The sequence below is a fragment of the Heloderma suspectum genome, chromosome 7, assembly GCF_057233095.1.
Source record: "Heloderma suspectum isolate Gila_16-S chromosome 7, 16-S_ref, whole genome shotgun sequence".
Taxonomy (NCBI): domain Eukaryota; kingdom Metazoa; phylum Chordata; class Lepidosauria; order Squamata; family Helodermatidae; genus Heloderma; species Heloderma suspectum.
Window position 1 is genome coordinate 88,109,104 of NC_139464.1, and position 13,094 is coordinate 88,122,197.

At 41.5% G+C, this 13,094-nt stretch overlaps 1 protein-coding gene across 8 annotated transcripts in view; it reads right to left on the reverse strand.

Moving 5' to 3' along the window:
- Positions 1-5,788: 5,788 nt before the first annotated feature.
- CADPS2 (calcium dependent secretion activator 2) overlaps positions 5,789-13,094 on the reverse strand; it is a 441,065-nt gene continuing 433,759 nt past the window's right edge. For 4 of the 8 annotated variants that reach the window (XM_084810860.1, XM_084810859.1, XM_084810857.1 and 1 more), the window contains 2 exons: positions 9,623-9,727; positions 5,843-6,953 (listed from right to left, as the gene is read on the reverse strand). In XM_084810860.1, the coding sequence (XP_084666986.1) occupies positions 6,783-6,953; positions 9,623-9,727 (276 nt within the window). In that variant the 3' untranslated portion in view covers positions 5,843-6,782. Of the gene's footprint in view, positions 6,954-9,622; positions 9,728-13,094 lie in introns of all 8 variants that reach the window. The other 4 variants (XR_014784449.1, XR_014784448.1, XR_014784450.1 and 1 more) reach the window with 2 other exon arrangements.

Consider the following 13,094-nt stretch of genomic DNA (forward strand, 5'->3'; position numbering starts at 1 on the left):
GACCATCATTTATTTCTTCTTTTACTGTGCACGTACCTGAAGAAAGCCTTTTTGTTGCTTTTAGCATCCCTCGCTAACCTCAGCTCGTTCTCAGCTTTAGCCTTCCTGACACCATCCCTGCAATTCTGTGCTACCTGCCTCTAGTCTTGCTTTGTAGCTTGGCCTTCCTTCTACTTCCTATATGTGTCGTTTTTTGTTTTCAGGTCATTGCTAAGGTTTTTGTGAAGCCACATTGGCTTTTTCTGTTATCTTCCACCTCTTTTTTCTTGTTGGAACTGTTTGTAATTGCACCTTGAGAATTTCCTTTTTTAAAAATTCCCACCCATCTTGGACTTCTTTTCTCATTGCAGTCGCTTGCCATGGGAACTTAATAAGGTTGATAAGTTGTAATACTTAGCAACATAGACTGAGAGCTCTATCACATGGGTGGCGAATTCTGCATCAATGCTGGTTCCTTCCCCCATCCGGTATCATTGCAGGACTGGGTTGTTCTGTTTAGATGGCTGTTCCCATCATGTTATTTTTCATTTCTTTCCTTCTCACAGGAAGAAGGAATGGTGGCAATGCCACTTAGAGGCATCACCACCTCCCCACGAAGAAGCATTCATTGCATGTGCTCAGGGTGTAGTGATAATTCCTCCCTGGTTCCTGCCCCTTTCCCTCCCCTTGCACATTACTGGTGGATGGGGATTGACATGCAGACAGCTCCCCCACTGATCTCCCCGGGCCCTCTGCCTCCCCATTGAGTGTTTTTGACAATCTCTGCTGTTTGCTTGGAACGCACAGCAGGTGGGCCTCCCAGTAGGTCAGAAGGCCGGCATGCTGCTCTGCCAACCTGCCGCTCTGACGACCTGCCACCTTATTCGAAACACTGCAGGACGAAAATGGCAAGGAACCCAAATGGCACAGGCATGGGAAGGCAACACACCCCACAACCCATTGTCACCACCTTCACCATCATGACCATGCCCCCAACAACCCAAAACAACTGCCCACAGCTGCCAACACACAGTGGTTCATTCGCACTAGGGGAGAAATACAAGGGGAGGGCATGGCACTCCATTTGCACATATTTGGAAAAAATACCATTTTTTTCTATTTGAGGAAAACGCGGGATAGGTGGGGAGAAATGGTGGTATAATGACTGGACAATGGCGACATCATGTAATGGACCTGCACAATTCAGTGAGTGGCCAATCATGAATGTGCAATAAATTGGAGGTGTAGAGATGCCCTGATTATTCGTTACTGGACTGAAGGATTGTTTTTAGAAAATATTCAGTTTCATGTTATGAGAGAATATAGTCTACAAACTGCATGGGATATATCACTGTTATTGGGAAACGCATTTCATTCAAGAGAGATTACAGTCTACCCCAATATCTTTGAGTTAAGTTGTACTCATTTATTGTTCTTATTTATACATTTCTGGAGAAATAATGGCCTGAAGTGGAGTGTTTCAGGATGCTGTTGTAGATGTTACAAGAACTTTATTGTATTGTTGGGCAAATTATTGGAGTTTTTTCTGGGCCCGTGATAATTTGTTAAAAGATCTAGAATTTCTGTTGAACTCTTTATTTTGAAGTAGAACTCTGCTCTGGAATTTGTATTATAAAGACATGTGTATTTCTGAGCATATGTACACTGCTTGGCCATTACCTGCCTATCCATATAGAGAAGAAGTGAGACTACAGGTCTTCCAAGAAGGATCTTGAATTTCATCTTCACTGTCTTTAAAATTAAATACTGTATATTGCAATTTACATCCATGATGATTTCATAACTTGATCCATAATTGTTTAAACAAGTGAGATATGCAATAAGAAGTTGCAGTATGAAGTGCTCCTAATCATTGTTCCCATTAATTCCTGTTGCAGCATACTCTGTTCCATTCCCCTTCCCTACTGGATTTAAATTTCCCTTCTCCCCAACAGTCAGCATTCTGTGCCCATTGAGCATACTTAGTCTTCATTGGGCTGTTTTAGGGTCCCCCTCCTCCCTTAAGATTTCTTTTCCAATTTTTAATTTATTTTTGCAAACCTTGGGAACTGCCACATACCTGCTGATACCACTTTGGCTACATAAGGATTAATACTTACTATACATAATAAAAACAATCACCTCATACCCTTTTGCAGTTGGATGCATGATGTCTAAAAAGATTACATCTTTCTAGACATCCTCAACTTCAGAATTACCCCTCCACTTCTGAATTACCACCAAAAGGGGGAATTCTACATTTTTGCAGAATTTCTGATTATTACTTGGTGAAAGTACCTGTGAAACATCTCTACCTGTTGGTGCCAATGTCTCTGTTTGAGGTTTATGAATTTACAGGTTCTGCAGAAACCTGAATCTCATCTGATTTGAGTGAGATAATAGGAAATAATATTAGGTCTGTCCTACATCTCTCAGCTCCTGTTTTTACACATCTATAATGGTAATCATAGTAGCTATTTTATCCTACCAGCCCAGTGAGTTAACACAGGCTTAAATCCAACATCATGCAAGCAGAAATCCAGTAGTGTGATGGGACTTTCTCCCTCTCTCCTCCCTGGCAGCCCTCTGTGCCACTTGAAAATCTCCTGCAGTGGGTTTCCCATTCCTCTGGAGGGGGGGTTTGCCCTCCGTCCCAGTTCTACTGATGGAACTGCTTCTATCAGCAGAACACCACAATTGGATTCAACTCACACTTTCCACACTATCCACATGCAATGTTAATACTAACCTACACATGTTAATACTAACTTACCCTTCGATTGCATGGAGTGGTGATGTTTATTGTAAGTAATCCTCATTAGACTTACACCATCAGTGAAAGCCCATATGGATCCCTTATGTGCCAAAATGGCATTTGCACAGAAGAACAACATTGCACTCGACCCTGTGCCGCACCATAACTTTGTTTCATAGGTACCCTCCTTTAGAAGTGTAGACATATGAATATCAGGAGCTCCTGTGCATCCCCAATCTTTTATAAGGATCAGACCATTGTCCATGCTGGCTGGGATTGGGAGTCCCAACAACATCTGGAGGGCCAGAGGATCACACCTGATTTAGAGAGTAAAATATGTTAAGAGGCAATCTGAAAATTTCCCCACTCTTTCTAGACATAACCAAATGAGAATAAGGTCCAAACACATTTTAGCTCTTAAGAACATAGGAAAAACCATGCTGGATCAGAGCAAGGGTCCATCTAGTCCAGCATTCTGTTCACACAGTGGCCAACCAGCTGTCAGTGGGAAACCCACAAGCAGGACATGAGTGCAACGGCATACTCCCATGTTTCCCAACAACTGGTGTACATAGGCATACTGCCTCTGATACTGAGGTAGCATGTAGTCATCAGGACCCTTCCCCTCCAGGAATTTGTCTAACTCTCTTTTAAAGCCATTCAAATTGGTGGCCATCACTATGTCTTGGGGTTAAACTTCCATAGTTTAACTGTGTGTGCACTGTATGAAGTACTTCCTTCTATCTGTCCTGAATCTACCAGCAATCAGCTCCATGGGATGACCTGGGGTTCTAATATGATATGAGAGAGGGAGCTCTTATCATATGTGACAGTTGCACGGTCTGATTCATATTATTTCCATCCAAACATTTGGAAAGGAGGAGGGGGACAAGTTTCCTTTCGTTGAACCAGTGGATCATAGGAACATACGAAACTGCCTTATACTGAGTCAAACCATTGGTCGATCGAGCTCAGTATTGTTGACACTGACTCTGATACGGATGACAGCTCTCCAGGGTTTCCAGCAAGAATTTTTCCAGTCCTCCCTTGAGATGCAGGGGGTTGAATCTGGGACTTTCTGAACTGTGCTACAGCCCTCCCCTTGCGATAGGAAAGATCCACGCAAATCAGCTCTGTGGAAGAGATTGTGGTGTTTACCATTTCCCATACACACAACTGCATGGGATATCATGTCTTTGTGTATTGGCGAAAGGAGTTTCTGACTGTACATTGCAAAAAAACCTGACATTTCATGGAGATGATGAGACGGTGTCTTGGTTTTCTTCTTGCAAGCAGACAGTGCTTCCAGATGGACGGCTCCTAGTACTAACAGTCAAAAGGCGTTGTGCAGCCTTCCTCAACTGTGGTCAGAAAAAAGATGGAAGTGATGGGAAGACATGGGAGGGTTACACATGGAAGGCAACATCACCTGGGCCCCTTGCAGTATTCCCTGAATGAGGCAGGGCGATTGTGCAATAAAAATATTGTCCAGAAGCACCCAGAGCCTCTCTCCAAATCTAACACCGGCAGTGGGGTAATCTGATCTTCATGTTGTTGTTGTTGTTGTTCAGTCGTTAAGTCGTGTCCGACTCTGACCCAATAATATTTGAACAGTCAGTGTACTCCAGGCTGGCATGACGTTACCACAAAGATGCAGGAAAGGTAGTCAATATATGTTTTAATGCTTTTCTGTGAACGAGTGGAGGATCTACAAACAGTTTAAACAAGCCTACTTGCATTTGAAGGGGCATGCATTTAATCCCAAGTATGTTGGGCTGATTGAAACATGTCCCATGGGGAGGTTACCAAAAGCTGTTTATATTATCCATATGGTGCCAGTCCATATCGGTGCACTAAAGCCTTTTGAGCCTCATGCTATTTGAACGAACGTGTGAATGTTTTGAATGCAGGATGGAAAGCAGCAGAAGGATACTGTAAAATGGAGGGTATATTTTAACCAAATATACACTTTACAGTAATATCAGTAATGTGGGAAATGCAAACATGCTTTTCTTTTCATGGGTGAAAACACCGTTCACTGGGACTGAACCAGTTTAAGGACCAATTTAAGCAATTTGCACATTTGCAGCTTTAAAATCTGCATATGAGCATTTGGATCAGGTTGTTTAGTGAGCCTCCCCCTGGAGACTTCTCTTTTCTTTTGTGTATCAAAGTTACAAACAAACAAACAAACAAATCCAGTACACCTGCAGGTAACATTTACCCTCTCAGCAAAGCTAAATCTTGCTTTTGGCAAGGTGTGTGTCTAACCTGCAGCTCTGTCCAGTCACCAGTGAATGAATAGACTGGTGTTGGGCCCCTGAAGACTGCAGAAAGAATAATGAACATGGTATGATCACTCACTGTAGCAGAAAACCTTTGGTGTTTCCTGACATCTTCTAGAAACTGTCAGGGCTATTCCAGAAGAGACATCAGGGAAGGCAAAGCTGGACCCACGCAAATTTTCCTCCGTCATGTTTGTGAAGACGGTTTGCAAGAACACAGAACATCTTATTTGCCTCTTTTCTCCCATTAAATAGCGCTATCTTGAGTTCTAGGGGAATGAGGAGTAATTGCCACTTCTAGGAGGAGCCGAGACTTGTCGAAGTGCAACTTGTTTGCCCTTGTTCCGCACAGTTTACATGAGCGCTTAAAAAACAAAACAAAGCAACAACAAAAAGCCCTCTTGAAAGCTCGCTACTTTTCAATCCTTCAAGCCTTTATGCTTATAGAACAGCCACGAAGTTGCATGACCTGTCTTTGCAAAGAACTGTCGCATAAGCCACAGAGATTCTGAATTGTTCAAGGAATTCATTGGAGTAAAACACTTCACTGCTAAATTAAGGCCAGACATTCAGGGTCAATAGGAATGTAAGTAACCCTCCTCCCCCTCCCCCACTTCTTTCCACTGTACTCTTCCAGATGCCTTTGGATCCATTCAAGCCATCATCAATAAATAGGCAGAGATATATGCAGCTTGTGTGTAGGTATGGAAAAACAGAATCTTTTTTAAAAATAGCAATAATGAGAATAAAGTACGTATATTCTATTTATCTAACATTTTGTATTAATAGGAATGAATAGAAGGGTGTTTTTTTTTTTAAAGTTATAGGATAGACACTCAAATGGTTCTCATAAAGCAATTTTTCATATTTTGCAGGGCTTCAGGAAACTGCACATTATTTTTTAACTGCTCTCCCTGACAAAAGAAAACCCACACAGGAGGTTGAGTGATTTCAAATATTGCAAACATCTTTTAATTTTAGAATTTTATACAAACATGGGCTAGATACAGAGTTGATAGTAACCCAAAAAAAGGGGGGGTGTCTTATTGCCTGCATGTTTTCACAGAGACATAGAAATACTGAAGGCAAGCTTCCTAACATTCAACAAAATAAGAGAATTTTTAAATTTCAAGAGAGATGAAGATGTAACACTTAGAATTTAATTTCTGTGCTTTCCTGGCAGTCCTTCCAATCTTCCTACCTTTATATATAGCAAAATCAAAGCATTAGGAACCAAGAGAAAGATTTTCTTTTTAATGCACTTCACCTAATAATGGAGAAAAACCTCCCAGCAACAAACCATGGAAAATACAGGTAGGCCTGTAATCCTTGCAAATGCCGCAGTGTTTGCTCTGAACAGTGGAACTGAAGAGTCCAGGAATGACTGCCTGTAGGGTTGTGTGACATACATAGTTTGATTTCTGCACAGGGCATGCCCACTCTTCCATGAAGTTGCGGGAAGAGACTGCAATGCTACAGACAAAAAGGAACAAAGCACAAGTGGAGCTCGGGCTCCATGCTGGCATTCTCACAGTGCAAAGCAAAGCCACACAGAAAAAAATGCCAAAACACCCCATTGTTTTTAGAACATCCTTGGCACCAACACCCTCCACCCCCATTTCTAACTCATCTTTCCGAGGCCATTTTTCTCTTTCCTTTGAGTGGGATGAATTTACATTGTATTACGGGGCATTAAGGCAAAACCATAGAAGCAAATGTGAGAAAAAGTTACGAAACAAACACCTTATGAGACACACAGAAGGTCAGCCTTCTTCTTCATCGCTGTCCTTCATAGTGATGCCTTGAAGTCCACTCCCATCTGACACAGAGACCGTGGCTTCCTCTACCATTAGACGGCTGTGGACTGTATCATATGTTTTACTGTTCAGCGTTCCTTCCAGCACGCCCTGCAGCCTGAAGTCTCGATAGGTCTTCTGTAGCAAACAAACACATCCACACAAAATCAGGATAGGCTAAGTCTTACCCCATCTCTTCCTTTCCTTTCAGAAGGAAAGGAAGGCGTGTTATGCTTTCTATAAATAAGGTCCCAAGTTCAGTCCTTGACATCTCAAGGACTGAACTTGGGACCTTATTTATGGAAAGCATGTCGCTGAGCAATAGGCCTTCCTGATGGGTATCCTGGCAGAAGATGGTTGCCTTATAATAAGGACACAAGGCCAAGGAGGCCAACTTAGTACAGTAGATGAGAAAAGGCTACCAACTCCAGAAGATCCAGGTGTCAGTGGAAGAGTATGTGGGTGTGGGAGAGCCATTTAACAACATTTTCTTTACTAAAAAGCCTCAAATATGTCCCAACACAATTCTTTGCAATACCTTTCGCACGCGTGTGTGTGTAAAGTCCACACAAGCTGCATTATATAAAAACGGAAGTAAACAGTATCTTTTCAAAAGTAAGGTATCAAACTCTGGTCAAGTAACATGTGTGTTAAGGATGAGCTGGCTGTTGAGCTCATCAAGCAGTTCTCTGATACGCTGTGTGGTTTGGACCGCTTTCTCCTCCCCGTCCATTATCTACCACCACCACCACATGTTCTCTCAAATAAGTTATCTGCCCTAACTGTATAGCTCAGAACTATAATAATATTCTTTTTGACAAAGAACAGTGCACAACCAAAAAATGTTGGAGTATTGGTTCCACCAACAATAGTAGGTCTAACGAAAGACACCAGCAGATTCTTCCATTGTAAAGCTGCACTATATTATTTAGTTGTTATACACATGCAGCAAAACAAAGGCATACAAAGGTGTTGGGCTGACAGCCATATGGAAACATTGTTTATAGGCTCTATGTGTTTGGTTTGACCTACAGAGTCTGGAGACAAGGTCTACTTTGCATACAACAAGCAAGTGCTACATTCTATTTCACCTAAAGTCATAAGAATATTTTAAAAAGTACTCCAAAAAGCATTTGACTTCTAACTGCAGTGCTTTACATTTCCAAAGCGAGGAGGCTTGGATGATTTATTAGATGCTTGCCTAGCTGCTTATTCTGTACCCAAGACGATATTTTTCATGATCAGGCGAACTTCATGCAACCATCATCTGAATACTCTAGCATGGGCTCTGACTGAGATCCAGTGCCAATGCAAACAATCCTATGGTCACTTTAGCAAAGGTGTATTTAGCAGCGGCTCATGCATGTGGTAGAGTGCTCAGGCATGCCAAGAGTCAGTATAAACCCTCAAAACGCCTCTGATTTGAAACATGACTTCAATTTAATGTATAGTGTGTCAACTCTGATAATGACAACTGAAGATTTGATTAATCAAGCTTATGTAAAAAAGGATCCAAATGAATACAGTTATACAAATAATCTCATGACCAGCAACTAACATTTAAATTCCCTTGCATGCCTTTACTTACATGCACTCACACACACATTACAAGTCAGTAGTGCTTGGCCGTTCAAATCGCCATGAAGCTGTGGGCTCTGATGGGAAGTAAGCAAAACTGCCTCCTGTCAATCTCTTTGTGCAGTGTTCCATTACTGCACCTGAGAAGTAACTGAACAGATTCAGATAGACCTTCAGACCACTACATCGCTAAACCAATCACTTGTTAAGTGACCTTTGGGGTCTCTATTTTGCAATATTTTAGCCTTGGGGGTCATATTTATCAGAAGCTAGGTGCTTGTATAATTTGGCTTATATACCACTCTAGATTTTACTAGCATGACTTCCAACGTGAAACACTGATTCAGCTACTGTTATTGATTATTGCTAAATAAAGTATTCTCTTAGTCCTATTCCAAATAAGTATAAAGGTACCTTTGCATCGCAAATATTAAAATGCACTACTGTACATACTGTTTTGCTTCAACAGTGACAAGCATCAGAACTGATTCTCTGGGACTTTTAGTGAATCACTGAGACCAGGATCATAGGATCTAATCTCATCTCAACCATAAACTGGACAGTCCCAGTCCACCATTTTTTATACAGGGAAGATAATACTGATCTTACAGAAGTTGTACTTATTACTGAAATCATGTATGAGATATATGGGAAGTGCTTTGCTCAGTGGAAAAAAATGCTGTATAATTAGATGTGATCATTAGAGTGTATTTTTGTCCAATGTCAAAAAAATATGGCTGCTGGGGCTCGAGTTCTGCTAGTTACTGAAAACAGCAGATGCCTGGAACCTGGTCCTAGATAACAGTTAAGGACTGGCCACAAATTAGGATGTGAAACCCTGATTTGACATGCACTATGTTTGCATTAACCATGGTTATGTGCACTGATCAAACCACAGATGTGGTAGTTTCCTCACTGTTTTGCTTGCAGCTTTTGCTGGTGTTGGTATATACACACCATCCAGAGAGCAAGATTTAGCTTGACAAGTTAAACTGTAGTTTATCCAGGGTTATGGAAATCACCATGTTAGCACTAACCATGATTAAGCATTATGTTTGTACTGGGCCTAACTCAAGGACTGGAATCAATTCATCCATTTCCTTCCTGTTGCTATCTAGAAGTATCATTGTATCATTGTGGCGACAGTTTTTGATCATGAGAGGGCCAGCATACTTTATTCTTTGTTCTGTTTTCCACAATGACATTTAATCAAATTCTAATGCATTTACCTTCACTATCTTGATGAGAGTCTTCAGCTGATAGATATGAAGCTGGAGATCTAATCTATCAGCCAGCCATACACATATGACTTTCATGGAGCTGCTGTACCATTGCTGCAAGAAGGAAGGAGGAGAGAAAAAAATCAAGTCCAGCACTATTCATTTAACAGATTTGGCAATGACCAGCAGATGAAGCCCTTGGAACTGACTACAAATCAGCACTTGAAGCCAATAATGCCTTAATTCCTGTTAGTAAAATTGCAAGTGTTGTTGCTAAGAAATCGGCTAACTTGACCTGAATTGGTCTTCACATGAATTAACATTAGCAAAATCTGCTATACTCATGTGAAATAGTGTTTCACACTTTGCTATCTGTAGGCAAAAAAGAGTATTAAATACACACTTACATGAAATAATGGATTGCTGAAACAGTGGGGGGAAGAACATTATTCACAGAGCAGAAAAAAAATTGCACAGCTCTGCAAGTTTCACTTAGCAAAAAGGGAAATGAAATCCAATGAAAGAAGAGGCCATCTGATGATGAAACACGCTTCCTGCAGTTCTTATAGTTCACACTCCCTTACCAAAGGTGTAATGAATGAGGAGAGGGAGACAAGAGACAGACCAATCACCACTAAAATCTGGACGGAAGAAATTATTCCTCCCCAAATTGACTGCTATTGCCCCCTTGGCAGTTCTCTGAGATTCAATTCTTGTCCATCAAAATATTTTGAAATCCCAGACTCTGGACTACGGGAGTGTTGCTTTGCCAAGCCCAACTCTGAGGAATTAGTAGTGTACCTGAGGCCACAGCATGCCTGGAAGAAATGGGGTGCAGTCAAATTTGTTTCTGACCGTTTTTGTTTCTCTGCATTGACTACTGAACAGAACTCTATAGTCTAACTATGAAAAGGAGTTGTTTCATTTTCATAGTGAAGTGACATTTGCAGAGAATTCACGCTTCAAAATAGGGAGCCCCTCTACAAAGGAGAGATTTACATCCCCCCACCCGCATTTAATTTCTTCTCCCTTTTACAATAGGAGGAAACAAATACAAGAATCAGTAAGCCTGAAGATTCAAGGAGTGAGAAGCAGTAAGCACGGGGTCTAGAGTATGGCTGCTGCATGCAACCAGAAGCAAGAAAGCAATAACCTGGGTCAGCCAAAGGCCTTTTGCTGCCCTCAGTGAATTAAAAGTTTGCGACACAACCCTTCCTTCGTATATGCATCTTACATTGCGTAGCATCATAACAGCATATTAAATAGTTAAAGCGTTGACCATACACTCCTTTTTTTCATTTTTGATGCCTGTCACTTCTTTACTTCCTCTTCTTTACAACCCTATCCCCTCTGTAACCAGTGAAGATCAGAAGTCTCTTCATTGTGTCTCCTGGGAAGCGGGGGATATCACTTAGCTAAAAAGCTGCTAAGGTTTGTCTGTGCACATCCTCCAAAAGTGCAGGTAGTGCCTCTAGGCATTTGGGGTGGGTTAGGGTTTTTTAGAGCAGTGTTATTTTGTTATGTTTTTTTGTTCAGTTGATTATGTAAATATGTTATTTGTATTGTATGCTGTCTAGAGTGGCTGGGTAGCTGGCCAGATGGGCAGCTAATAAATAAATCAAACAAACAAACAAACAAACAAACAAACTTGTTTGCCTGTATGCCTGGGCCAGCCCTGGCAATAACAACTTGGTTTTATATGGTGCACAATTAAGGTTCCAAATAGGAGAGGCCTAATGCCAACATATACAACCCACCAGAATATTTCTTGCAGAAGCCCCAAAAAACTGAATGGGTTTTATATTTTGTATAATGTATTTTAATGGTTTTTAAGTTTTATGAACCGCCCAGAGAGCTTCGGCTATGGGGTGGTATAGAAATTGACTGAATGAATGAGAGTTGAAAAATGAATACTTGTTTCAATATGGCTTCCACTGGGGATGTTCCTGGGAATTGCATCCAAAGCAGTAATTCTATACTGTCTTCTACGCATACACATTTTGTAGCTATACAGACCTTTACAAACATTTTATATTTTCTTGATAACAGGCCAAGCAGATCTTATCTCAGTAGTGCTAGGGGATTAGCTTTGAAAACTGTTTAACATGCAATGCTGAGATTTTCACATAATATTTGACATATTTATAAAGGTTGTGGCAATGCAGATGTTACTTTTGAGAGTTAAACAAGTGAAAAAAAGCATGTATTGAAACAGGAAGGCACTCTGCCTAAAGGTAACTTACAGCTTAGATGGGATTGATATAGGAGGATATTGCTTTACAACAATACAGGTGTGCATAGCTTTTTGTATCCAACTCTTAAGACACTGATGTTTCATTTAAAAAAGAAGCTTCTAGTATTTTGATCCCATAGATAGATTTAACAGTACAGTGGCTTAATTAGGTTCAAAACCAAAGAGGCAAGTCTAGATCCACTGGCTTTCCTCTATATCATTTTTGATAGACCAGACTAAGCACATTTTCATGTAGGCCAATCCTATGTAGCTTTGCTCAGAAGTAAATCGCACCAGTGACAATGAGGCTTAACTTCCAGGTAAGCATGCTTAGGAAAAACGCTGGGCAAGTTGAATTTATGGTCCTGGTATGCCACAGCTATGCCAGTGTTACACTGGCATAATGTAGTTGTGATCTTATTGAGCTGGAGCAGCAAAACAGTCCACATAAAAATAAGAGAATGTAGCAACACCAATACAGTCACTCCACAGTGTCCTCATAACATCTCCACCAATCACAATGTTCTACACCAACAACTCCACAGTGCACATACATAGAAAATATAATCAACATGTGATGACAGCAGGGGCAGTGGGACATCGTAGAACACAGCCTGCATCTCCTCCCCCAAGCAATGGGTGAGCACATTGCAAGGAGAGTCATGGAGCAGCCTTCCTTTAATTGCTGCCTTCCAGACGTGTTGGGCTACAACTTTGTTCATCCCAAGCCAGTGTGCCCAATGGCTGTGCTTGTGGGGTGATGGGAGTCGTAGTCCAACAAATCTGGAAGGCACCAGGTTGAGGAAGGCTGCCATACAGTATCTGTGTAAGTGATGCCTTCAGCCAAAAGTTCCAGAGCCCTGCCCAGACAAGAGTTCAAATCCCCCAGCAGCCCATGTCTGGCCAGCAGTAGCCCACAAAAAACCCCTTGGACTAACAGTGCCAGAGAGCAAAAGGGGAGTCCCATTCTAATCACAACATCCAGGCCTGTATGAGCCCTGTAGTAGAACGTATACGTGACAGCTCCCTGCTTCCCCCAGAGAAGGGCTTGAATCAAGATAGGCAGCATGCCATTGAATACCAGTGGTTGAGAAGCAGTAAAAGGAGGGGACTATTGCCTTCAGAGGCATCTGATTGGCCACTGTGGGGAACAGGATGCTGGACTGGATGAATTTTTGGTCTGATCCAGCAGGGCTCTTCTTGGATTCTTGAATCCTGATGTGCTATTAAAGATTCCACAGATAATGT